The sequence below is a fragment of the Oncorhynchus mykiss genome, chromosome 22 (genome assembly GCF_013265735.2).
Source record: "Oncorhynchus mykiss isolate Arlee chromosome 22, USDA_OmykA_1.1, whole genome shotgun sequence".
In the NCBI taxonomy this organism is placed as follows: Eukaryota; Metazoa; Chordata; class Actinopteri; order Salmoniformes; family Salmonidae; genus Oncorhynchus; species Oncorhynchus mykiss.
In genome coordinates, this window is record NC_048586.1 from 33,127,616 (window position 1) to 33,152,868 (window position 25,253).

At 43.5% G+C, this 25,253-nt stretch overlaps 1 protein-coding gene across 23 annotated transcripts in view; it reads left to right on the forward strand.

The window, feature by feature from the left end:
* Nucleotides 1-25,253, forward strand: part of LOC110501784 (microtubule-associated protein 2) — a 176,245-nt gene that overhangs the window by 132,716 nt on the left and 18,276 nt on the right. For 13 of the 23 annotated variants that reach the window (XM_036959146.1, XM_036959147.1, XM_036959150.1 and 10 more), the window contains 9 exons: nt 1,961-2,047; nt 3,009-3,086; nt 4,904-5,125; nt 8,998-9,324; nt 10,453-14,070; nt 15,046-15,306; nt 15,825-15,968; nt 22,799-22,860; nt 23,592-23,777. In XM_036959146.1, coding sequence (XP_036815041.1) covers nt 1,961-2,047; nt 3,009-3,086; nt 4,904-5,125; nt 8,998-9,324; nt 10,453-14,070; nt 15,046-15,306; nt 15,825-15,968; nt 22,799-22,860; nt 23,592-23,777 — 4,985 coding nt within the window. The other 10 variants (XM_036959151.1, XM_036959154.1, XM_036959157.1 and 7 more) reach the window with 6 other exon arrangements.

The window sequence follows — 25,253 nt, forward strand, 5'->3', positions numbered from 1 at the left end:
ACAACATCACAGGGTTGACATTGAAGACATGAAATCCAGTTTTATGATCTTGATCTCAGGGTGATCTAAGGGTGTTACTTGATGGTCCTAGATTTACAGTATCGATTGTTCTGTTCTATTTTCCAGCTGGTTTGAGACTACTTGGCATGTATAACTTCTACTGAAGTTGTTAAAACACTCTTTCAGGTTTTCAGGTTTTCTTGAATAGATTTGGGTTGATTGGATTAAATTGACTGCAATGACACTTGGGTTTGGCAGTGGTACGTATTTGGCCATGTGTGTATGACACTCTCCTTTTCACTCTAAAATGGAGCCACAGAAACGCAGGATCATTTGAGTGGGTGAGTGTGCTGTGTGAGTGTTCCCAGAAGACGCGCGCGCGCGCGCGTGCGTGTGTCTGGTGGGTGGAAAATGGTCCTGAAACAGCTCCACGTCGTGACCACCAAAGCTCTTCACCGCCAACTAACTATCCCCACTGAAATACACCGTTGCCATGTCAATTACACTGTTTAGAAGACGGACATTTTCAAAAACACTAATGACAGTTAAACTCATGAATGTAAAATAAATGACATGATATGGATGTAGACTATATATTGGAGTCCATATGCACAGGAATCATGTATGGCTGTCCAATTACAACATATTGTATATCCACAAACCCTACCCACACACATGCACATACTAGGGCTGGGAAGTACCAGGGACCTCACGATACTTAGGTGCCATCTACGATATGTATTGCGATTTGATACTGCAACGACATTGTGATTCATTGTTCCAAACATATTGCTCACTATATGTCTGCTGCAGAGAGATGAGAGAGCCATGAGAACATGACCAGTTATGGAAATAAAGGAGCTGGAAACATGTTTGACTCACCATTTAGAAAGAAGATTGAGACCAAGCTATAGAATAGTGGTTGATCTTTTTTGGTTACTGTACCACCAACAGAATTTTGCTCTGCCCGGTGTAGCCCTGAATGTACCCCCTCATGTGCATTTGACCAGTAGGCCTATGATCTCATGAGTCTTCTCAAGTACCCCCTGTGGATAGGTCCTAGTACTCCTGGTTGGGAACCACTGCTATAGAAGGAAAAATACAGCCGACTAGCGCTAGCTAACATTAAAACTGGAATCCTTAATGGTGAAACTACCACATTATTACAACAACAAAGACATTCCCGCAAACAATGAATACTGTTGATTTACCTTGGACATCATTGCACGTGCGTAAAAACAGCATCATATGACGTTCCGCCAGAGCTCCCCACTTTTGCTTCGTCAACAAAAACATTTTATGTTAGGACAAATAATGTCTGACAGTTTTTAAACCTCGAATACACTACTGCTGTGCAGGAAAATTCTCAGCAACAAAATAGTGATCAAATTAAGATCCTACATCTTTAGGTCTAATGGGTAAAGATATAATCTAGATAAAATAGTTTCTGACCAGTGTAGGGTATCTGGGTCGTATTCATTAGTGCACACCGTAGCAAAACATTTTCCAACGAAAAAAGAAACATGCTTCCTTTGCTTTCGTTTGGTTCATAGTTAGTACGATCCTGGGCAGACCACACAATTGTTGGCTCAAAGTTATCTGCCAATCACAGGCCCAGGCCCAAGACCATTTCTGATTGGCTAGTAGTTGTGGCTGCTGTCTTCCTGCCTGAAACTGTGTTTCCATGGTGATTTCTGCAGTTAGAACGCTGCCAATGCTCCAAGTATAGATTGAAGTATAGATTATTTATTTTTTTGGTTCTCTGCATACCTGTATTAAACAATTTTCTTTCTGTCTATCTAAGGCTATCATTAAATGCATTATCAATCAATAAGGACAGACCTCAAGTTAATATTTAATTTACACACGATGATTGACAAGATATGGTTGGTTTAGACATGTCACTGACATCTGTGTGTGTGTGTGTGTGTGTGTGTGTGTGTGTGTGTGTCTGTCACAGAGCAAGTATCTGCGCGGATCGTGCAGGAGGTGACAGCCGAGGCAGTGGCAGTACTGAAGGGAGAACAGGAGACAAGACTGCCCTCAGGTACGCACACACATACATGCATGTACACACACACACACACACACACACACACACACACACACACACACACACACACACACACACACACACACACTCTTGACATGTCCCGGCCTTCCCCACCCCTCCAGAGGACGCATAGTGATTCTGAGTGTGAAACAAGAGGTCTTTTTGGCCGATGTCAGTGGACAGAAATGGTGCTGTTGGTGGTATGCGGGTAGGGGTTAGAGAGCAGTGTCAGGTCCGGACAGCTGTCAGAGTAGATCTACCATGGTGGTAGTGCTGGGGGAGTAAGCCCAGAGCAGAGCATATCCCAGATCAGCCCTCTGGAAGCCACATAGCAACACTGACCCTCAACATGCCTCTCTCTATCCCCGGATGCGACGTCTGTCTGTCAGCACATCTATGGCATCATACATCTATGGAGGGTTAGTGTGTGAGCCAGCCTTGACGTCACTGAAGGGAAGGTTGTAAGGACTATGCTGTTTTTTTATTATTCTCAATTGCTTTAAATGGGTTGTCTGTTATAAGAATGCCTGTAATGTACTTGTATTACAACTGTTAGCTAAATTACTATTACAGTTCATCACATTTCCATCAGATAATGCTCATTGGAGGAATTACGCAGCAAAAAACAGCCATTATAGTATTTATTCACATCTTTACTATTTACAGTGACTTTCAGAGGATTAACCAGAGATAGAGCGATATATAGGGGGAGGGAGAGGGAGAGGTAGGGAGAGAGGTAGGGAGAGAGAGAAAGTGGTAGAGAGAGAGGTGTAGAGAGAGAGAGAGAGAGAGAGAGAGAGAGAGAGAGAGAGAGAGAGAGAGAGAGAGAGAGAGAGAGAGACACTCCAGGCTTCATCAGCTACTACCTTGACGCACACATGCACAGATACACACACACTAGCTGTTTCCAAATGTCACTCCCTATACATTGTCTCCTCTGTCTGGTTTTCTGTAGTTGAAGACGCGGCAAACCTGCCTCCATCCCCTCCTCCCTCACCTGCTGCTGAACACTGCTTTGGACCCCTGGATCAAGGTAAGGTCCTGAGAGAGAGATGAAGGAGAGAGAGATGAGGGAGAGAGAGAGAGAGGGAGAGAGAGAGAGAGAGAGAGGGAGAGAGAGAGAGAGATGTGTTATCATCATGAGTGAATGTGAAGTAGAGTTGTATTTGACCGTGCTGAGATGAGTTGGAACCCCATTCCACTGCCCCATTGGAGGATACTGTATGTGTCACCTTCAGAAGAACCAATCACAGAGGCTCCCTACCTGGGTCATATGGTTACACAGAAAAAGGAAACCAAACACAGGAAGTGTTTCTTAGACATTCATTCTCTTTGAACAGTAGTCCTCTCCCTTCTCCTCATTTTCCTTTTTACCCCGGATTTAGAAATGCTTTCACCTTAATCACTTCTTTACCTCAATCCCTCCATCCACCAGCCCATACTCCTTCATCCTCCCCATTCCCTGATCATTCGTCTTGGAATGCCAGTGCATGACCTTCGCATGACCTCACCCATCCTCACTCTTCCTCACCCCCCACCGGCATCCTTCCTCTCCCCTGACTTTCATCATCCACCCCTCCTGTCCTTGCAGATAAAACTCTTGTAGCCTGTTTGCCTTCCTAACCTCTCTTGTTTCCACTTATGTGTATTTGTCTTTATTCTTCTGTCCTGTGTTTAAGCATGTCTTCTTGTTAGTTTTCCTTGTTCTCTGCCCATGCTTGTTTGTCTTCCTGGTTTGTTTCTGATCGTGCCTGACCTGATCTGTGTTTGTTTAGTCTGACTGCAGTGGACATGTGACCTATGACAGAGACTGTGGGAGGGCCCAGCCATGCTCAGACAGACTGGTGGTTGAATTTACATGTTAGCTACATAGCTTCCTGATGTTCAGAAAATGGAAACTCCCTCTGTTCCTATCTTATTACGTAGAAATCTCCCTTATATTTAAATATCTTTATCAATTCCTATAGAAATTGAAGTATGTTTATAAAAGAACACCTTGGCACCACTGTTTTACTCGGGGCAGTGAGTAAATACCTCAGCCAGCAAGCAAAGTTGTCGGCCCACTGGCAGCACTACAGCACTGCTCATCAGTACTGCAGCAGCTTTCAATGGATGTCATTGTTACATTGCTTTACATCACGGTCACTGTTAAATTGTTCAGAATATGTGGTCCCATCTTCTCTCTGATTATGGCAGACACCAAACTCAGTCACTTTCAGTTGCTGGTCACTGTCCTTGTGTCTTTGTCTTGTTGCTTCTCTCTCTCCCTCTCTCTCTCTCTCTCTCTCTCTCTCTCTCTCTCTCTCTCTCTCTCTCTCTCTTTCACCCTTTGTCTTAGTTTTCCCTTGTTCTCTCAATCTTTTTTTCTCTTTATCTCTACTACTTTCTCTTCCTCGCTCTCATCAGTCTCTCTCTTTCTCCCCAACACTAAGTCCCTCTATACCCCCTTCTCCATCCCTCCCTACCTCCCTGTGTGTTTCTCTGTGTGTGTCCAGATTTCCCCTGCAGTAAGTTCTTCTCCTGTGTGCCTGTTGTTTGTCCCTCTACTTCCCTCCCCTTCCCCTTCCTCAATTTCTTTCCCTCCCTGTCTGTTTCTCTGTGAGTCTTTCCCTCTCCCTCTCCATGTCTGTCTCTCTCTCTGTGTGTGTCCAGATTTCCCCTGCAGTACGTTCTTCTCCTGTGTGCCTGTTGTTTGTCCCTCTACCTCCCTTCCCCTTCCTCAATTTCTTTCCCTCCCTGTCTGTTTCTCTGTGAGTCTTTCCCTCTCCCTCTCCCTGTCTGTCTCTCTCTCTGTGTGTGTCCAGATTTCCCCTGCAGTACGTTCTTCTCCTGTGTGTCTGTTGTTTGTAGATGTAGGGGATGAGGAGGAGGAGGCCTGCCCTCTCCACCACTTCCAAAATTCTCGGGAGAGGTGCAAGTTCCTCGCCCCCTCCATCTCTGTGTCTATGCCCGAGGATGACCCCTACCACTCTGACGAGGAATACTATGATCACCCCTTGTTCAGCCCTGAGTGGGATCGCTCGGTCTCCTCTCGGCCCTCAGTGCCGGCCGCTGCCTTTAGACAGATCCAAGGTGAACCGCGCATGGTTCCTCTACGTACGCCATTCTATCTTCCCTTCTTCCTCCTACCTTCCTCTTTCTCCCTCTCTTTTACCCCCGATCCCCCTTTTCTGTGGTTCGACCAATAACCTCCGTCTTTCCTTCCGTCCGTCCGTCCGTCCGTGTGTTTGTTTCTGTCCCTGTGGTGTCAATTAGTTAAAAGAATCTGAGCACTTTCATGTTTTGTGATGTTTAGATGATCTAGTTTGTTGTGATTTATCTCAATCAAAGCCATTTGTTCACTGTAGTCGACTTTGCCTCCGGAAGCATCCCATCACTTATCAAAGTGATCCGATGAATATAAATATAACTGATTTCCTTTTTAATTTGAACACAAATTTGCCTGAGAAAATTCTTAAACCTACATGCGCATACTTGCAAGGATGCATATCATAAAATGTTTATGCATACAGGTAAAAAAAAAAATGCCATATGCAAATCACTTAAACAGAGTGGCATGCAGCCGCTGAACTTGCTGTGGTCCAAATGGCTTGCAGCAATATACAGAGGTGCATGAACTAAGACTTGTTCCATGCACATGTTTTCCTCTCTGCCGGTCTGTGACATCTTCATGCCATGTGTTATGTCTCTGTCTGTCATCGCTCCCTCAAAGACAAACTCATCCCTGAGCCCACCCTTCTCATGTGTCCCATCACCCACTCACACACACACACACACACACACACACACACACACACGCACACACACACACACACGCACACACACACACACACACACACACACACACACACACACACACACACACACACGTTGTAGATCACCGGATCCACAGGACGACGTTCAGCTCAACACAAACACGCACTGCACTGCAAATACACACACATGCTCTCAGAGGACACACAGCACACACACTCTCAATACGCTCTCTCACAACTTCAAAGGCTTATAGTATTAGTCAACAAAGACAAGTCCTTAGCACCTCATCAAGGCTGAAGTTAATGTTTTCTGTAGTAGGCTGGATGAAGGGGCTCCATGTACCACAAATTTCGGAGGGATTCGGAAGGTGGCTTGGTCCCCTGCAATTTTACACTTTTCAAACACCTGAAACAGCTTTTTGCAATATAGGGCCATAATTAATATGCTTAATTCTATGTAAAAAAAGATGTGTATTTTTCTGCATATCCAAGCATATCTCTTGAGCTATCTATATCCTCCTGACTGCAGTTAAATATGCTTCTCTGCATCTGCTAAAATCTGGATAAAAGATTAAAAGGAATGTGAGACTTATTCATTACATTTAGCTATTGCTTGCTTTTCTAAAGTTTGCCAACAGGCATCCTAGCTAAGATAGTTAGACAAGTTAGAAAAACTAACTTGGGGCTCCCGAGTGGCGCAGCGGTCTAAGGCACAATATCTTTGTGCTAGAGGCCTCACTACAGACCCTGGTTCAGTTGTATCACAACTGGCTGTGATCGGGAGTCCCATAGGGCGGCGCACAATTGGCCCAGCATTGTCCGGGTTAGGGGAGGCTTTGGCCGGGGTAGGCCATCATTGTAAAATAAGAATGTGTTCTTAACTGGCTTGCCTAGTAAAATAAAAACTTGATTGATAGCATGGAATGGCTTCTTGGTAGCTAGTTGGGAGATTGGGAACCTATATGGGCTAGCTAAAACCAACTTCATAAAATTGCTAGGTGTCTAGTATTATTACAGAGCAACAACACCTCTATGTCTCCAGCTTGCAGACTGTATGAAGGCATCCGCATGCTTCAGTTCGGCTGGTGCCTAGCCGAGCTCAGCTAGCTGAACCGAACGAGTGTGCTCGCATACTCTCTTAAAAGACCTTTGCTTGAAAAACGAATAAAAGGCGGCAATAGTTCTGTTTGTCTGTTTTGAGACACCATAGCCAGTATATACTTCTTAAAAATACAATTAATCTAAGATAATTAATGACAGATTTCTTAGAGGTTTAGTGCAGTATTTCCCAAGTAAACAAATGTACGAGTCCGAGTCATCTCTCGTTGAATGACAATATGCACTTCATTGAAGAAACCCTACTATTGGCCAAATCATTAACAAGGGGGCGTAGTCTTCGGCTACCGACAGGCTTGCCTCAAGAAAAACATGTGTGTGTCCGAACAGCCATAAAAACTCTTGCCAAAGTCCAAAACGAAGAAAAACGTCACAAAATGTCATCATAATATACTGTATGCACTAACTGTTCCAAACTGTTTCGGCCGAGAAGCGTGCGGACGCCATAAGGCATCAGTCCTCCTCTCTGTGCAGAGAGTGCCCCTGCTGTGATGTGACCCAGCAGGCTGTACACTGCTGCCACATCCAGTCACTGCCCTGCTCCATAGACACACACAGACACACAGCAGCCCAGCCGCCTGGCGTAATATAAAACCCTGAGCACCGTGCCGCATGGCGAGGGCAGGCGTTACGCCTGCTGCATAAAGCCTGTTGGGTTGAGCAGCATCTTTCTGCCTCTAAGCAGGATTCCAGAATCTCAATTTGCAACTCATAGTCAACATGACAGCTTAGGAGTTAGGAGCAGAGGCACCCCCGGCCCAGAGTTAAAGAAATCAATCGCACATCACTGTCCAGAGCATCCTCCGCATGCAGAACAGTACTGCAACGCTGTATACTGTAGCCCCTTAATCCACAGGGAATGGATTAGGAAGACGCAATAGAATTATCGAACTTCAGGTGTGTGTGCTGATCACATAGGGAGGATGTGAGGATATGCTTGTTGGGGATCTGTTTCGTAACTTCTAATAGTTTGGGTTTGGAGGATTGATTACTGATCCAGGGCTGATCCTAGAACAGTGATTAAGGACATGTTCTCCTTGGAGCCACTGTCTGTCTCTGCCTCTGCATACGCTATACTATCTAGAACCTGAAAGTTTTTTTGGGCTGTGGCCATAGGAGAATCCTTTGAAGAACCTGTTTTGGTTCCAGGTAGAACCTTTTTTGGTTCCTTGTAGAACCCTTTCCACGGAGGGTTCTACATGGAAACAAAAAAGTTTCTACACAAAACCAAAACGGGTTTTAACTGGAAATAAAAATGGTTTCTTATGGGGACAGGCGAAGAACCCCTTTGGAACATAGTGCCCACACCCCACTATCCATCACATGGATCAACTCAGGTTATGGTTTCAGAACTTGGATGCGGTGAGAGTAGGATTTCTGATATATTTCTGTGGCTCTTCTCTCAACTGACAATGGGAAGGACAAGTCCACTTAATGTAGAATGTACTGTATGTATAGCTACAGTGCACAACTTTGCTTGCAAAAGACTGTTATGGTGTATCACGCATGCATTTTGTTACAGATAAAGGTATGTTTGAATGGAAATAGCCTGATGTGGTGTGTCGGCATGGTGCGTGTGTGACAGAGAGAGACAAACTATGGCCATTGTGTGCATTTTGATAACATCGATCCACAGCAGATTTTACAGACAGGTGAGGTGAGGGTTCTTTTATAGCCTGACGAAAACCTTTGGGTTCACGCTGTCACAATTGCACACAATAAAACTACAAGAATATCCAACAGTGTGCTGGACCAGTATCTAATCTTTCTTTCAGGATGATTTTATATCTTTAATATAAAGAAAAGCCTCTGAATGCTTAAACTCTATGATCCAAAACATCCCATACAGTCCAAACCCAAACAAACCACATGACCGGGGGAGAAACGTCACTCACTCATACGCTACAACATCTGTGACCAGTGCATCTATCTCTGTCTACAATAGATTCTATACAGTATACACCGTGAGCCACCTTTACAGAGCTGAAAGTGTCCCACCGATTTGTACCTGTGTAACCCAAGTCTGTGTTGCCAACCCGTAGTCTTGATGTCTACTTCTTTTATACAAAGTAGAGACCGTCGAGGCTCTTACAGACACATTCGAGGAGGAGGAGGAGGAGGAGGAGGAGGAGGAGGAAGAGGTGTTGATGTTGGAGGAGGAGATGGAAGGGGCAGCAGCAGAAATCGCAGCAGCTCTTGAGGAGCTGTGGAGTGGGGATGAGCCTGAGCTGGACAGCCCCCCAGCCGAGCCCTTAGAGCAGGCAGAGGCCATAGGCGAGGCCCATACTGTGCCACCCATACAGGCCGAGGCAGCTAGTGCCGCCCCAGAAGGCCCTAACGGGAGGGTGGAGGAGGAGGAGGTGGCAGAGGCTGAGGGGGAGGAGGAGAGTCCTGAGGAAGGTGTGTCTGTCTGTCCTCTCTCTCCTCTCCCAGGCTGCATGTTATTGTATTGTGTGTAGACAATAATATAATTTAGGCTTTAAGGGAATTCCCCCCCCCCCCCGCTACGCTCTGCTCAAGGCTGGAGCCATGTTTTAAATCGTTCTTCCTGATTCCCCCTTTTTGCTTTCTCTTTGCTTTTGTTTTCAGTTTTTAGCTGCAATTTTTGAGGCCGGGCTTTTCGTGTCTGTGTGTTAATGAAATGTCGCCGATCCTCCCAACCAAGCTTTCCCTTCTCTGATGCTACTTACCGATGTATTGATGTCTCATTGGTGTTAACCCATTGCTCAGTGTCTTTCTGCCAGTGATGTTTGCCATTAAAATGCCTCATTTATATAGCATGTAAATCACTCGTTCTCTATTGGATTCAGCTGTGTTTTGTAATAATATCAATATCAAGTGCTTTTATTGCCATTTCACTGGTTTTCATATTTTAGATATTGTGTCAATAGTGTTATTCTGTCATTTTTCCTATTGTTGAAATATATTTATGTCTTAGTTGATCTTAATAACATTATACTTGAAATAAAATGTGAACTTATACAACTTATTCTAGGAAAATTTGATGATAGATGATTGTCCATTGTCCTCAAAGGTAATAGTTGAATATGTAATCAAAAATCATCAATCAGGGTGTAAAGCAGACATTTAGCTAAATGCAAATCATTAGGATTTCTCCATAAAGCCTGGAAATAATGACAGAAAGGCTATTATTTTACCCTTTATTAGATATGTAAAGTTGTCAATTCCATTTCTCATTGCTTGGTTCTTCTCATCCATCAACGCCATGGCTGCCTGCACATTCCGGTTCCGTCATTCCGGTTCCATAACGTTCCGTCACGTTCCATGCCATTGTTTCGTCCATCAGTGAGTGGGTTCCGCCTCATGGGTTCCGCCTCATGGGTTCCGCCTCATGCTCCTGTCCTGCCTCAGTGATGCGCGATGCTCTTTGTATTGTGCTACAGTAAGTGATAACAGGCTTTGAGTCTGGAGCAGAGCTTTGCCTGTGTCTGTGATAGTATGGCTGGCCCTGGTTAAAATGGCTGACCTAAAACAAAGTAGCCTACCTTTAATAGCTTTAACTTACAGCCTTGAAGATGGACACGGACAAACCAGACAGCGAGAGGAGTGGATCCCTCAGCCCAGACTTCACTGAACAAGAGAGTCCAGCTTTCCTCAGCAGGGACCACACAGCAGCACCCCTGATCCCCAAAACGGACATGGCTTCCCCTTCCCCTTCTCTGTCCCCTTTACCTTCAAACAGCCAGAGCCAAGCCAAAGAGCTTAGCAAAATGTCTATACTGGATGAACCTAAAACAGTCTCAGAGAAGCAGCTTGAGTCCAGTAACCTCACGACGGAGGTTGAGTCCAGTAACCTCACGACGGATTCAGGGTCTGGGTTCACTACAGCTGGAGACCAAGGTCAAGGACAAGGGGTCCCATCTGACTCTAACAAAGACAAATCGGGCATGTCAGCTTATTTCGAGACTTCGGCCCTGAAGCCAGACGAGGGATCCAAGGGGGTTCAAGCAGAAGGTTATTATGAACTGAGCACCGCAGGAAAAGAGAAGGTCTTAGGGAGCAGTTCCCCAACAGTTCCGTCACCCCTTGAGATCAACTACAGCATGCTGGCACAAACACAGTCAGTGGAGGAGAAATCAGACACGATGGGAGATCAAAAGGAGACCTTACCGGCCCTGGACAGGAGTAACGAATGTAGGCTGTCTCCTGGGAAGCTGGCCCTGGATCAAAGAAGCTACTCTCTCAACATTACGATTGGATCGATGGATCCCAGTGGTCATGGACGACCTAGAAACTTCTCCCCACTGGCCACGGATATCATGTCTTTTACCAGCGGCAGTCTGGAGGAGTCTGCCAATCTCCCAGTCACCACCCCATCTGTGGAGAAGGAGCCACCACCCTTCCGTCCCCTGATCCTGGAGACGGCAGCCTCAGTCACGTCCGACTCTTCATCTCCTCCCCACAACACAGCAACAGAGACCCCTGGTGAAAAGACCAGCCCCCAGGGGTCAGAGTCCCCAGAATCACCCTTCCCACCCAAATACTACTACAAAAACGGGACAGTCATGGCTCCTGACCTACCTGAAATGCTGGACCTTGCGGGAAGCAGGTCTAGACTGGCTTCTGAGAACACTGACCCTGAGATCATGAGGAGGAAGTCTGTCCCTGTGGACGCCCAAGTCCTTGGCAGCGACTCCCTGGCTAACCTGGTTCTGGGGGACCAGAGTCAGAACCAGAGTCTTGCCAAGAGTGAGAGCCAGCTGGAGGAGTTGGGTTACTGTGTGTTCAGTGAGTACTCAGGGCCCATGCCTTCCCCTGCTGACCTCCATAGTCCCATTGACTCCCCGCCCCAGCGCTTTACCCCTATGGCTCTGGAGGAAAAGATGGTGGAGGAGAAACTGAAAATCGATGCCAGAGACAAACTAGCCGAAGACGAGAAGACCAGTCAGTTAGCTGAGAGCGCCGGTTCCAAAGAAAAAGAAGAAACCAAACAAATGGGACAGAAGGATTCAGCTTCAGAGGAAAAAGACAACAAAAAGATCAGCCATGAAAATGCTTCCATGGAAAACCAAAAAGATAAACCAGCTTCAGCTGTGAAGTCAGCCGAGTCCTTTGTAACTCCTACAGTGACGGTTACCCTGGAAGAGGAGGAGAAGCTAGGAGACAACGGACCCGAGACAGATGCTGAGATGGCTGCCTATGAGAGGCAGATCCGCCGGCTGGAGATGGAGGACAGGCCCCTGAGCATGGAGGAGGAGCGGGAGCTGCAGGAGCTCAGGGAGAAAGTGAAGGACAAGTTCCTGGTGCACCAGGAGGCATACGAGGAGGTGGATGCTGAAGACGTCTACCAACTGACTGGAGTTGCCAAGGACAGGATCGGCAGGCCCGTTAGGCCCTCCCCAGCCTCCTCTGTGGAGAGTACCACAGAAGAAGACAATGTTTCAGTTACGGAGACAGAGAAACTTAAACAGACGGGAGGTCAGACAACGCCAAAGAAGGTTGACATCATGGTGATGTCTCCATCTGTGTCAGTTGGTGGTTCGAGCATCACAGAAGAAGACAAGGTTTTAGTTACGGAGACAGAGAAACCTAAGCAGACAGGAGGTCAGACAACACCAACAAAGCTTGACGTCATGGCAACGTCTCCATCTGTGTCAGGTGATGGTGTAAGCGCCACAGAAGAAGACACGGTTCCTGTTATGGAGACAGAGAAACCTAAACAGAATGGAGGTCAGACAACGCCAACGAAGGTTGACATCATGGTGACTTCTCCATCTGTGTCAGGTGATGGTGTGAGCACCACAGAAGAAGACAAGGTTCCAGTTATGGAAATAGAGAAACCTAAACAGACGGGAGGTCAGACAACACCAACCAAGGTTGACATCATGGTAACTTCTCCATCTGTGTCAGGTGATGGTGTGAGCACCACAGAAGAAGACAAGGTTCCAGTTATGGAAATAGAGAAACCTAAACAGACGGGAGGTCAGACAACACCAACCAAGGTTGACATCATGGTGACTTCTCCGTCTGTGTCAGTTGATGGTGTGAGCACCACAGAAGAAGACAAGATTTCAATTACGGAGACAGAGAAACCTAAACAGACGGGAGGTCAGACAACACCAACAAAGCTTAACGTCATGGTGACGTCTCCCTCTGTGTCAGGTGATGGTGTGAGCACCACAGAAGAAGACAAGGTTCCAGTTACGGAAATAGAGAAACCTAAACAGAATGGAGGTCAGACAACACCAACCAAGGTTGACATCATGGTGACTTCTCCATCTGTGTCAGGTGGTGTTGTGAGCACCCCAGAAGAAGAAAATGTTCCAGTTATGGAAATAGAGAAACCTAAACAGACGGGAGGTCAGACAACGCCAACAAAGATTGACGTCATGGTGACGTCTCCCTCTGTGTCAGGTGATGGTGTGAGCACCACAGAAGAAGAAAATGTTTCAGTTATGGAAATAGAGAAACCTAAACAGACGGGAGGTCAGACAACGCCAACAAAGATTGACGTTATGACGACGTCTCCATCTGTGTCAGGTTGTGGTGTGAGCACCACAGAAGAAGATGACGAGAAAGTTAGCAAAGAGGAGCTGAAGGAGCAGGTTGTAGAGGTCAAAGAGAGGACCATGGAAGAAAATAAAAAGGTAGAGGGGGAGGAGGAGGATACAGAGCAGGCAGTGGAACCAGATGAAATCATGATAAAGATAAAACCATCAATGCCTGTAGAGAAAGAAGAGGAGGTTGAGAAGGATAGAATGACAAACAAGGAGGAAGAGGAGGAGGAAGATAGCAAAGTTCTGGCAGGGGCAGGAGCAGCGGTGATTGATGTTCCAGAACCCAGAGCTGCCATAGAGTCAGTGGTGACTGTAGAAGATGACTTCATCACTGTAGTCCAGACCATCGAAGAGGGTGAGGAGCCAGGACACAGCGTGCGGTTTTCCGCTCCGCCCGAGCCTGAGACACCAGAGGAGGAGGAGGAGGAGTCCCAGGAGGTGGAGATCATGGAGGCAGCTAGTCTAGAGGAGGTGGGGGATGTCTCAGAGGAGGTCCTTGAGAAGGAGTTGCAGGCCTCCCCAGAGAAGGAGGTGCAGTTGGAGACCGAGGGACAGACAGAGAGCTACGACAGAGACGAGACCACCATGGACGACTCCATCCTAGACAGCTCTTGGGTCGATACTCAAGGTGAGATTTCTCTCTGTTATAATCCAATAATACATGTTTCAATGACAGATAAATTACATGTTTAATGACCACAAATAATAATATAATCAGTGGTTAGAGAAATGCAATAGTATAGTCAATATGTGACCGTCTCGATTCGGTCCAATGTAGCAACATTTGTAATGGTGTTTTTTACATTGGATAAAAGTAGAGACTCAGAGCTACAAAATTGTATATCATACACTGCAGTTGAGGAACAATGGGAAAGTCATTCTGCTTTGAAAGTTGATAAATTTGTTACCTCACTTTTGACAAAATGGCCCGTTAATGTTTGGTACACCTACTGGAGAGCTCTTCTTTGTCTACACCCATTTAGCATCGTTCACACCTCTTAAGCAGTAGCTCCTCCCATGTCCTTTAAGGATGCACAGTGTAGGAAACAACCAAAGATTTCAAGACTAAAAGTGGTGAATGTAGTAGCAAAAAGTAGTCTTAAAAATACACTTTATCTAGTCCTTGGCCTATATCCTAATCTGATATCTTAGTCATGTTGTTCTTCACATTACTATCTGTAGTAAACACACACTATATAAAAAAATACACCTCCTGAGTGGTGCAGCGGTCCAAGGCACTGCATCTACAGACCTGGGTTCGATCCCAGGCTGTATCACAACCGGCCATGATTGGCCCAGTGTCGTCTGGGTTACGGGAGGGTTTGGCCGGGGGGAGGCTTTACTTGGCTCATCGCACCCAAGTAATGCCTCTTTTTGAAGTAGGGACATGGGATAAACGCCTAGTTTCTTGAAATATATGGATCTGATACCTGTTCATGTTTATTACAATATTTTCACAGTGGAGACTTCATATTTCATCATGATAACAAAATTACACATCAACACTGTTTTATCCAGTTTATGAGTGTTATGGCCATATTTTGTGTTGTGTCCATAGTACTACTGCATGATGATGACCTTACCATGTCTGTTTTGTACCTAGATCTCTCCACTGTCGATGTGGATGATGACATGAGCATGGCTGCCGAGCAGATCGAGCCCCTGACAGCCGACCGGGTCCCAGCCCCACCAGTCAAGAAGTACAAGACTCTCCAGCAGCAGAAGCAGGAAAAGCAGCCAGTGAAGCCCAAGGCTAAAAGCGGGCGTGTGAGGGGGCGCGAGGGGTGCGTCTCCACCCCTGAACGTAAACCCGTCCGCAAGGAGACTGTCTGTATCCCCAGGGAAGACATCAAGAAGAAAAAAGGTTCAGAACTACAGTATCTCTCCAAATCATTTTGTTACTCTATTTATTTAATTTTTGTAAATGATTTGTAGTTATACATTATTAATTGACAGATGATTAAATTCTCTTTGATTTGAAGTGGTGTAGATCTCCTTTCAGTTTGTTACTCTAGAGGGCCAGATTCCCAGATACTTCAGTGGAGAATCTCGATTGAAATAGCTTTATAGTCCAGAACAAGGCTGGATATGTGTCTGGGAAACCAATAATTAATAACATTTCTATATAGTTCTTTGTAGTTATATATTATTAATTGACAGATTTTGTTATTCTCTTTCATTCTAATTGTCAAATATTATCATCTTTAAAAGCCTTTAAGATCTCAGATGAATGTTAACTGGCATTCAGAGAGCCTTTCTTGCCACACTATGTCCTTTCCTTCATTTTCTCTCTTTGACTATCTCTCACTCTTCCTTCTGATGCTACTTGTACATTCTTCCTTTTTTCTCTTTGACTATGTCTCTACCTCATCCTTCTCCTAGCCGTGAACAAGAAGACTGAGCTGACTAAGAAAGCAGAGACGCGCTCCTCTCCATCCCGGAAGAGTGTGTTAAAGCCTACTGCGGTCCGACACCCAAGTCCCGCCCAGCCCCAACCCCACCCCTGTGCTAGGAGGAAACCTACAGGTGACCAACCACTCCTGGGTTTCGTCCCAAATGGCACCCTATTCTCTATAGGGCCTGTAGGACATGGTCAAAAGTAGCTCACTAAATAGGAAATAGGGTGCCATTTGGAATGCAGTCCCGCTGGCTGGGCCAGGGAGGCATCTGCAAAGTGGCTGCAAATATCAACATTCTCATCTCATCAATAAATCAAATGTATTAATAAAGCCATTTTTACATCAGCAGTTTCACAAAGTACTTGACATTAACCTCATCCTTACAGTTGTTTAAAGCATATATTTTTGTTATATTTTGCTAAATTATTTTGTTAATCTAATTTTGTTTATTCTGTCTCATTTGTTAGTTAATTTGTCATGTTCAGTGTTTGCATTTTATTAGAATAAACTCATTTGTTATACATTTTTCACTTGACTTCATTTTTCAAATGTGCTTGTTGTGAACAGTCAGTCGCTCAACTTTTTGGATTTCTTTTATTATTTGCTATTTACTTTGAATTGCATCTTTCTTCTCCTCAGCTCCCATGTTCATTCTGGGTTTCTCTTTTCTGGGAGATGGTTCGTTTGGTAATTTAATGTTACTGCTTCAGAGTTACAGTTGAAGTTGGAAGTTTACATACACTTAGGTTGGAGTCATTAAAACTGGTTTTTCAACCAATCCTCAAATTTCTTGTTAACAAACTATAGTTTTGGCAAGTCAGTTAGGACATCTACTTCGTGTATGACACAAGTCATTTTTTCCAACAATTGTTTACAGACTGATTATTTCACTTATAAGTCACTGTATCACAATTCCAGTGGGTCAGAAGTTTACATACACTAGGTTGACTGTGCCTTTAAACAGCTTCGGAAAAATGATGTCATGGCTTTAGAAGCTTCTGATAGGCTAATTGACATCATTTGAGTCAATTGGAGGTGTACCTGTAGATGTATTTCAAGGCCTAACTTCAAACTCAGTGTCTCTGTTTGACATCACGGGAAAATCAAAAGAAATCAGCCAAGACCTCAGAAAAAAAATTGTAGACCTCCACAAGTCTGGTTCATCCTTGGGAGCAATTTCCAAACGCCTAAAGGTACAAACAACAACATCTGTACAAACAACAGTACGCAAGTATAATCACCATGGGACCATGCAGCCATCATATCGCTCAGGAAGGAGACACGTTCTGTCTCCTGTAGATGAATGTACCTTTGTGTGAAAAGTGCAAATCAATCCCAGAACAACAGCAAAGGACCTTGTGAAGATGCTGGAGGAAACAGGTACAAAAGTATCTATATCCACAGTAAAACAAGTCCTATGTCGACATAACCAGAAAGGCCGCTCAGCAAGGAAGAAGGCACTGCTCCAGAACTGCCATAAAAAAGCCAGACTACGGTTTGCAACTGCACATGGGGACAAAGATTGTACTTTTTGGAGAAATTTCCTCTGGTCTGATGAAACAAAAAAATAACTGTTTGACCATAATAACCATTGTTATGTTTGGAGTAAAAAAGGGGAAGCTTGCAAGCCGAAGAACACCATCCCAACCTTGAAACATGGGGGGTGGCAGCATCATGTTATGGGGGTGCTTGCTGCAGGAGGGACTGGTGCACTTCACAAAATAGATGGCCACATGAGGAGGGAAAATTATGTGGATATATTAAAGCAACATCTCAAGACATCAATCAGGAAGTAAAAGCTTGGTCGCAAATGAGTCTTCCAAATGGACAATGACCCCAAGCATACTTCCAAAGTTGTGGCAAAAGGGCATAAGGACAACAAAGTCAAGGTATTGTAGTGGCCATCATAAAGCCCTGACCTCACGCCTATAGAGAACTTGTGGGCAGAACTGAAAAAGCGTGTGCGAACAAGGAGGCCTACAAACCTGACTGTTACACCAGCTCTGTCAGGAGGAATGGGCCAAAATTCACCCAACTTATTGTGGGTAGCTTGTGGAAGGCTAACCGAAACGTTTGACCCAAGTTAAACAATTTAAAGGCAATGCTACCAAATACTAATTTAGTGTATATACGTCTGACCCACTGGGAATGTGATGAAATAAATAAAAGCTGAAATAAATCATTTGCGCTACTATTATTCTGACATTTCACATTCTTAAAATAAAGTGGGGATCCTAACTGACTTAAGACAATACATTTTTACTAGTATTGAATGTCAGGAATTAGGAAAAATTTAGTTGAAATGTATTTGGTGTAACTTCTGACTTCAACTGTTTGTGTACATTTTTCTCTCTTTCTCTCTGTATTTAACAGATTCTCTATCTCTTACCCTCTCGCCTAACTTTATCGGTCTCTTTTTAACCTTTGTAATGATTGCAACTTGTTTGCTGTGAAAGAACTACAGTGAAATAAGTGTGTTCTCCCAGCATTTCCCCAGAGCAGGACAGTATTAGTCCCAAATGGCACCATATTCCCTATATAGTACACTACTTTTGACCAGAGCCCCTAGTGAACAGGGTGCCATTTAGGATGTAACCACAGCCAATTAAACTTACACCTAAAAACTGTAGTGGTTGCCAAGCAACTGGTAGTTTGGCAGCTCTCAGATATTGGTGTACCACATCTGACACAGATATTCTACAATAGAGATATTCACTGAGTGTACAAAACATTAGGAACACTTGAGTTGCTCCCCGTTTGCCTTCAGAACAGCCTTACTTCGTCGGGGCATGGACTCTACCAGGTGCCGGAAAAGCTTTACACAGGGATGCTGGCCCTGACTCCAGTGCTTCCCACAGTTGTGACAAGTTGTCTGGATGTCCTTTGGGTGGTGGACCATTCTTCATACACACAGGAAACTGTTGTGTTTGAAAAACCCAGCCACGTTGCAGTTCTTGACACACTTAAACCGGTGCACCTGGCACTTACTACCATAAGGGTGGCTACTTTGAAGAATCTAAAATCTAAAATCTATTTGTTTAACACTTTTTTTTGCTTACTACATGATTCCATATGTGTTATTTCATAGTGCTGATGTCTCCACTATTATTCTACAATGTAGAAAATAGTAAAAATAAAGAAAAACCCTTGAATGAGTAAGTGTGTCCAAACTTTTGACTGACACTGTAACTCTAAGTCACTCTCTACTATTCCAGAATCTTTCTAAATTGCTGCATTGCCCTAATTAAATCGTTCAGGGGGTGAGATAGAGGGTGGGATGGGAGGTGCACTTATGTAGTGCAAAATACTGTATTCTGTATGATTTTCTTCCAAAGCATTGGAGACAGACCTTTTCTCTAACAGCTTGAATAGGGTCTCAGCCAATTCCCTCATTGTATACAGTAATACAGTGTAATTATACAGTACTGTACCCGATTTAGGGCTAAATTACCTCTCACAAAGTTTTCCTTAGTTGTTGACAGAAGAGGGGTAACTGTTTGTCCAATAGTCAGTTAGATTGTGTTTGTACAGGCTGTAGAGTGGGTGGCGTGCTTCAGCCACAGCTGTTGTGTGCGTGTGGGAGAGTTTTGTTGTGTTGCTGTCATTCTGTTGTAATGTTTAAAGGAGTAGTTTTCTTTTTTTACAACCAGATATCTATTTGTATGTTATAGAAATGTCCAGACCTCTTTTATGTGATGTCACATGATTTTGAGAAACGTACCCTAAACAGGAAATCACTTCCTCATCCTTGATGTGTAGTATTGGGGCCCCAAAAACACATGAACAAAATATGTCATTTTAGAAACGGCAAAGCTCTCAGTATAGTGATTGCAGATTTTAGCTCCAGGTAAATGTTGTAATTCTTCAGCCATTCCTGAACCTGCGACTAAAAACAAGCTACATATGGGCAGTACCATAACAAGTGTTCTAATGATTCTGTCTCTTAGGATGGTTGTATCCCCCATGTATACAGTGGCAAGAAAAAGTATGTGAACCCTTTGGAATTACCTGGATTTCTGCATAAATTGGTCATACAATTTGATCTGATCTTCATCTAAGTCACAACAATAGGCAAACACATTGTCCTTAAACTAATAACACACAAATTATTGTATTTTTCTTGTCTTTATTTAATACATAATTTAAACATTCACAGTGTACGTTGGAAAAAGTATGTGAACCCCAAGGCTAATGACTTCTCCAAAAGTTAATTGGAGTCAGGAGTCAGCTAACCTGGAGTCCAATCAATGAGGAGATTGGAGATGTTGGTTAGAGCTTCCCTGCCCTATAAAAAACACTCGCAAAATTTGAGTTTGTTATTCACAAGAAGCATTGCCTGCTGTGGACTATGCCTCAAACAAAAGAGATCTCAGAAAACCTAAGATTAAGAATTATTTGACTAGCATAAACCTGGAAAGGGTTACAAAAGTATCTTCAAAAGCCTTGATGTTCATCTGTCCACGGTAAGACAAATTGTCTATAAATGGAGAAAGTTCAGCACTGTTGCTACTCTCCCTAGGAGTGGCCGTACTGCAAAGATGACTGCAAGAGCACAGAGCAGAATGCTCAATGAGGTTACGAAGAATCCTAGAGTGACACCTAAAGACTTACAGAAATCTCTGGAACAAGCTAACATATCTGCTGATGAGTCTACGATACGTAAAACACTGAACAAGATTGGTGGTCATGTGAGGACACCACGGAAGAAGTCACTGCTGTCCAAAAAAACAATGCTGCACGTCTGAAGTTCGCAAAAGAGCACCTGGATATTCCACAGCGCTACTGGCTAAATATTCTGTGGACAGATTAAACTAAAGTTGTGTTGTTTGGAAGGAACATACAGCACTATGTGTGGAGAAAAAAAGGCACAGTACACCAACATCAAAACCTCATCCCAACTGTAAAGTATAGTGGAGGGAGCATCATGGTCTGGGGCTGCTTTGCTGCCTCAGGGCCTGGACAGCTTGCTATCATCAACGGAAAAATGAATTGAAAGACATTTTGAAAGGAGAATGTAATGTTATCTGTCTGGGAAGTTGGGTGATGCAACAGCACAACGACCCAGAACAGGGAAGTAAATCAATAACAAAATGGCTTCAACAGAAGAAAATAACCTTCTGGAGTTGCCCAATCAGAGTCCTGACCTCAACCCGATTGAGATGCTATGGCACGATCTCAAGAGAGCTGTTCACACCAGACATCCCAAGAACATTGCTGAACTGAAACAGATTTATAAAGAGGAATGGTCCAAAATTCCTCTTGACCTGCAGAAAACTTTTGGTTGAGGTTATTGCTGCCAAAGGAGGGTCAACCAGTTATTAAATCCAAGGTTTCACATACTTTTTTGCACTCTGAATGTTTACACGGTGTGTTCAATAAAGACATGAAAACATATAATTGTTTGTGTGTTATAAGTTTAAGCAGACTGTGTTTGTCTACTGTTGACTTAGATGAAAATAAGATTACATTTCATGACCAATTTATGCAGAAATCCAGGTTATTCCAAAGGGTTCACAAACTTTTCTTGCCACTGTATAACATTCTATTGGTTGCAAGAATTCTATATAAGTAATTTAAATTGTAAAACAGAATTTTGACTCCAGTGTCGTTAAGTGTATTTGTTCATAAACCATGTGCCATGGAATGGGTACATCGAAAATCTCTTCCCAACTATTTAGCTGTATGGCACTGCTGTCAATGTTTGGTCCTTAAATGAAACTGGTATATTTTTTATTTAGCACAATTTTCTTCAACCAATTTTGGTCTTTAATGCAGGGCCGTTAGACAAGTCCCTTAACTTCTCCCCCTTCCACTTGCCTCTTCCATTTTTGGAGTAATGCTGCAATTAATTGGTTATAATTTTGAATAGAGCAGACATTTCCATATATTTTTGTTAGCTGCATGTGTGACATAACTCCACCAGTCCTATTTATAATATAATTTATTAAGATAAAACCATTTAAAAAAAAACTTTCCCAAAATATATATATATTTTTTTAACCAATTAGTATATTTGAGTTTAACCATATTTTCTCTAATATTTGTTCTGTCTTTTCTGGTGGCTAATACTTATCTGTAATGTTTTATTTTGTTTTGAGCAACTCCAGATGTTTCCCATATCCAGCTGCTCCATTCTCCGTGTAGTCTGCTGCTACAGGTAATTGCCAAAATAAAGGAAACACCAACATAACGTGTCTTGATAGTGCGTTGGGCCACCACGAGTCGCCAGAACAGCTTCAATGCATCTTGGTATAGATTCTACATGTGTCTGTAACTTCCTGTGTGGAAGCAACCCATGCTTTCAATATACTTTGTATCCCTTATTTACTCCAGTGTTTCCTTTATTTTGGCATTTACCTGTAGAATGAACGCTCGAGTCGCAACAAAATTGAATATAACATTGCAGATAAAGTTCGGAATGACAAAATTCCATGTGTACAACATATAAAGACCTGGATCACTATACTGAGAGCTTTGCGGTTTAAAAAAAACATATTTGGGTGTTTTTGAAGCCCTTGTTCAAGTTTTTTCAGGGCTGCAATACTACACAACGAGGATGAGGAAGTGATTTGCTGTTTGGGGTAAGTTTCTATAACATGTCATTTACATAAAAAAAAATGAAATTTGGTTATCACAATGAAAACCTAACTTTTCAGTCACATGTCTAACTGTAGACCGTCTCTGTATTTCTCTCTCTCTCTCTCCTCTGTCCTTCACTCTTCTCTATCTCATTTGCTTTTTCTTTCTCCTCCTTCTCTACTTCCATTTTCTCTATCTCTCTCTCTCTCTCTCTCTCTCTCTCTGCCTCTCTCTCTCTGTCTCTCTCTCTCTCTCTCTCTCTCTCTCTCTCCCTCCCCTCCTACCTCTCACTGTCTCCCTCTCTCCTCTTCTCTCTCGCATCCTCTCTCTTCTTCTCTCTCTCCTTCTCTCTCCTCTTCTCTCACCTCCTCTCTTCAGTGGGTGTACCAGAAGGTCGTCGGCCCCTCAGTGTAGCTAGACAGTCTCGGGACAGAGCCTCAGTAAGTACAGCACACTTATCATAATAACGTCATGTTCAATTGAGTACATGTAGTAGGCTATCTCCCTGTTTGACTCAAACTTCAAAATGACACAAACCATTATTTGCCATTAATATCTATTGGGCATAACATAATCTGAAATACAACCAAAACAAACTACAAATGCATCCAACAAGTTTGTAGAGTCACAAGCTTGATGTAGTCATTGTGTGCTAGGAATATGGGACCAATACTAAACTTTTGACTAAATGTTATACACTATCAGTGAATTTGTCCAAATACTTATGAAACCTTCAAATGGGGGGATTAAATACATAAAGTGCATTCACTTCTAAACGGTAAAACCGTGATGTATGAAAATGCCTTCAAATAAAAGGTGACATTCTGTACTTTCGCTTCATTGAAAACATTTGATCTGAAATCCAACATGCTGGAGTATAGAGCCAAATTTAAAGGTTTAGCTTCACTGTCCAAATAAATATGTAGGGGAGTGTATGTGTAAATCTGGTTGGTTTTCAACAACATGTCATCTTTTGGTTCCACTTTCATTGTTTTTTGTCCTCTGATGACTTCTGTGGTTTGCAGCCTATGTTTCTCACCCATCTTTCACACACATATCCCCACTCTCTCACCCATCTCTCCCACACATACCCCCCCTCTCTCACCCATCTCTCACACACATATCCCCCCTCTCTCACCCATCTCTTCCCATCTGTCTGTCTGTAACTCAGTCACCACCATTAACAAAGATCCCAACCTGTAAAACGCGAGTGGTCACCCTCCTGCCCCCCCGCCCTAACTCGTCCTGCTCCTCCCACACTAAAAAGAACTTGCTGGGGGAGGTGGAGCTTGATAGGCCCCGCCCCTCCTCAGGTGGGCCTCGTGACTCTACCACACTACCCAGACTGATATACACGGTAAGGTTAGCATATGGCCCTGAACTGATCAACTGATCTCACATATGTAAATGAATACAATAATATATAACAATAAACAATATACAGTGCCTTCAAATACTATTCATACCCCTTGATTTATTCAAATTCTGTTTTCTTAAAGCCTGAATTCAAAATGGTTTAAATAAATGATTTTGTCTCAACCATCTACACACAATACCCCATAATGACAAAGTGAAAACATGTTTTTAGAAATTGTAGCAAATGTATTGAAATTGAAAGATACAGATATGTAATTTACATAAGGATTCAGACCCCTTTGCTATGACACTTGCTATGACACATCCTTGAGATGTCGCTACAACTTGATTGGAGTCCACCTGGGTCTAATTTAAATGTTTTGACATACTTTTTTTGACAAAGAAACACACCTACCTGTAAGTAAGGTCCCAAAGTTGACAGTGGATGTCAGAGCAGAAACTATAGCATGAAGTCCAAGGAACTGTCCGTAGATCTCAAAGATAGAATTGGGATGAGGCATACATATATCTGGGGAAGGGTATAATTTTTTAATAGAGCAGTGGTCACCAACCGGTCGATCGAGATAGACTGGTCCATCTCCAAGGCATTCCTAGTCGAAACAGACATTGATGTGGAAAACCTAACCTTGTGTTCCTATTTATGATTTTTTTTTCACGTTGTTGGCAGTAGGTGCACTTGATTCAGCAGCCCTGGTGCCAGGAAGGCAAAGTGCTCCCATTTTGAACCATTTTAAATGTCTGATGGTAGAACTTCACCTACCCGACAGGCCCGCAGAGCAAATCAAGTGCACCTGTAGGCCTACAGCTGGCCAATCAGATAGCTCAGATCACTGTGTCTGCACAGTTTCCTCGAGCCATAGACTGTAAAAATAAGCTTTGAACGCACAGCAAAGTTGATACTGTGATATTTCACAACTTTTGAAACCACGACTAGAGAGACTCAATGAATACAGCAAAGAGCTGCTGGTTTTATAAGTAAGTTCATGTTTAAATTGTTACTAAGCCATAAAATGTGTGTTCTCCCTAATTCCACTCACGCTACAACCAGCTGCAATGAATGAGCATAGCAAAGTGTTCCGATAAGCTTGCATTATTATTGTTATTAGCGGCTTGTGTCTTTCTTAATATTGAGGAATATTTCACTTTCTCTGGTCATAGGAGTAACAAAATGAATTGGTGCAAGAGGCAGAAATAATGGAGTGCGACTTGAGTTTTGCCATCAGCTGGAAGACTGTATACCCTTTTCTCAGTAGAGGGATGGTGAGTCAGCCTCACTGCTGCTCCCTCCCCTCAGACTTAACATCAGATGCAGGCAATCAGTCCAGTAAAAAAAATGCAATTTATTAATCTCACTCATCTTAAAATCTGAGCGGTAGATCTTGACTTGCATTGTGACTTAGAAAGTGATCTTGACTCAGAGAAGGTTGGTGACCACTTTTAAAGAGAGTTCAACATT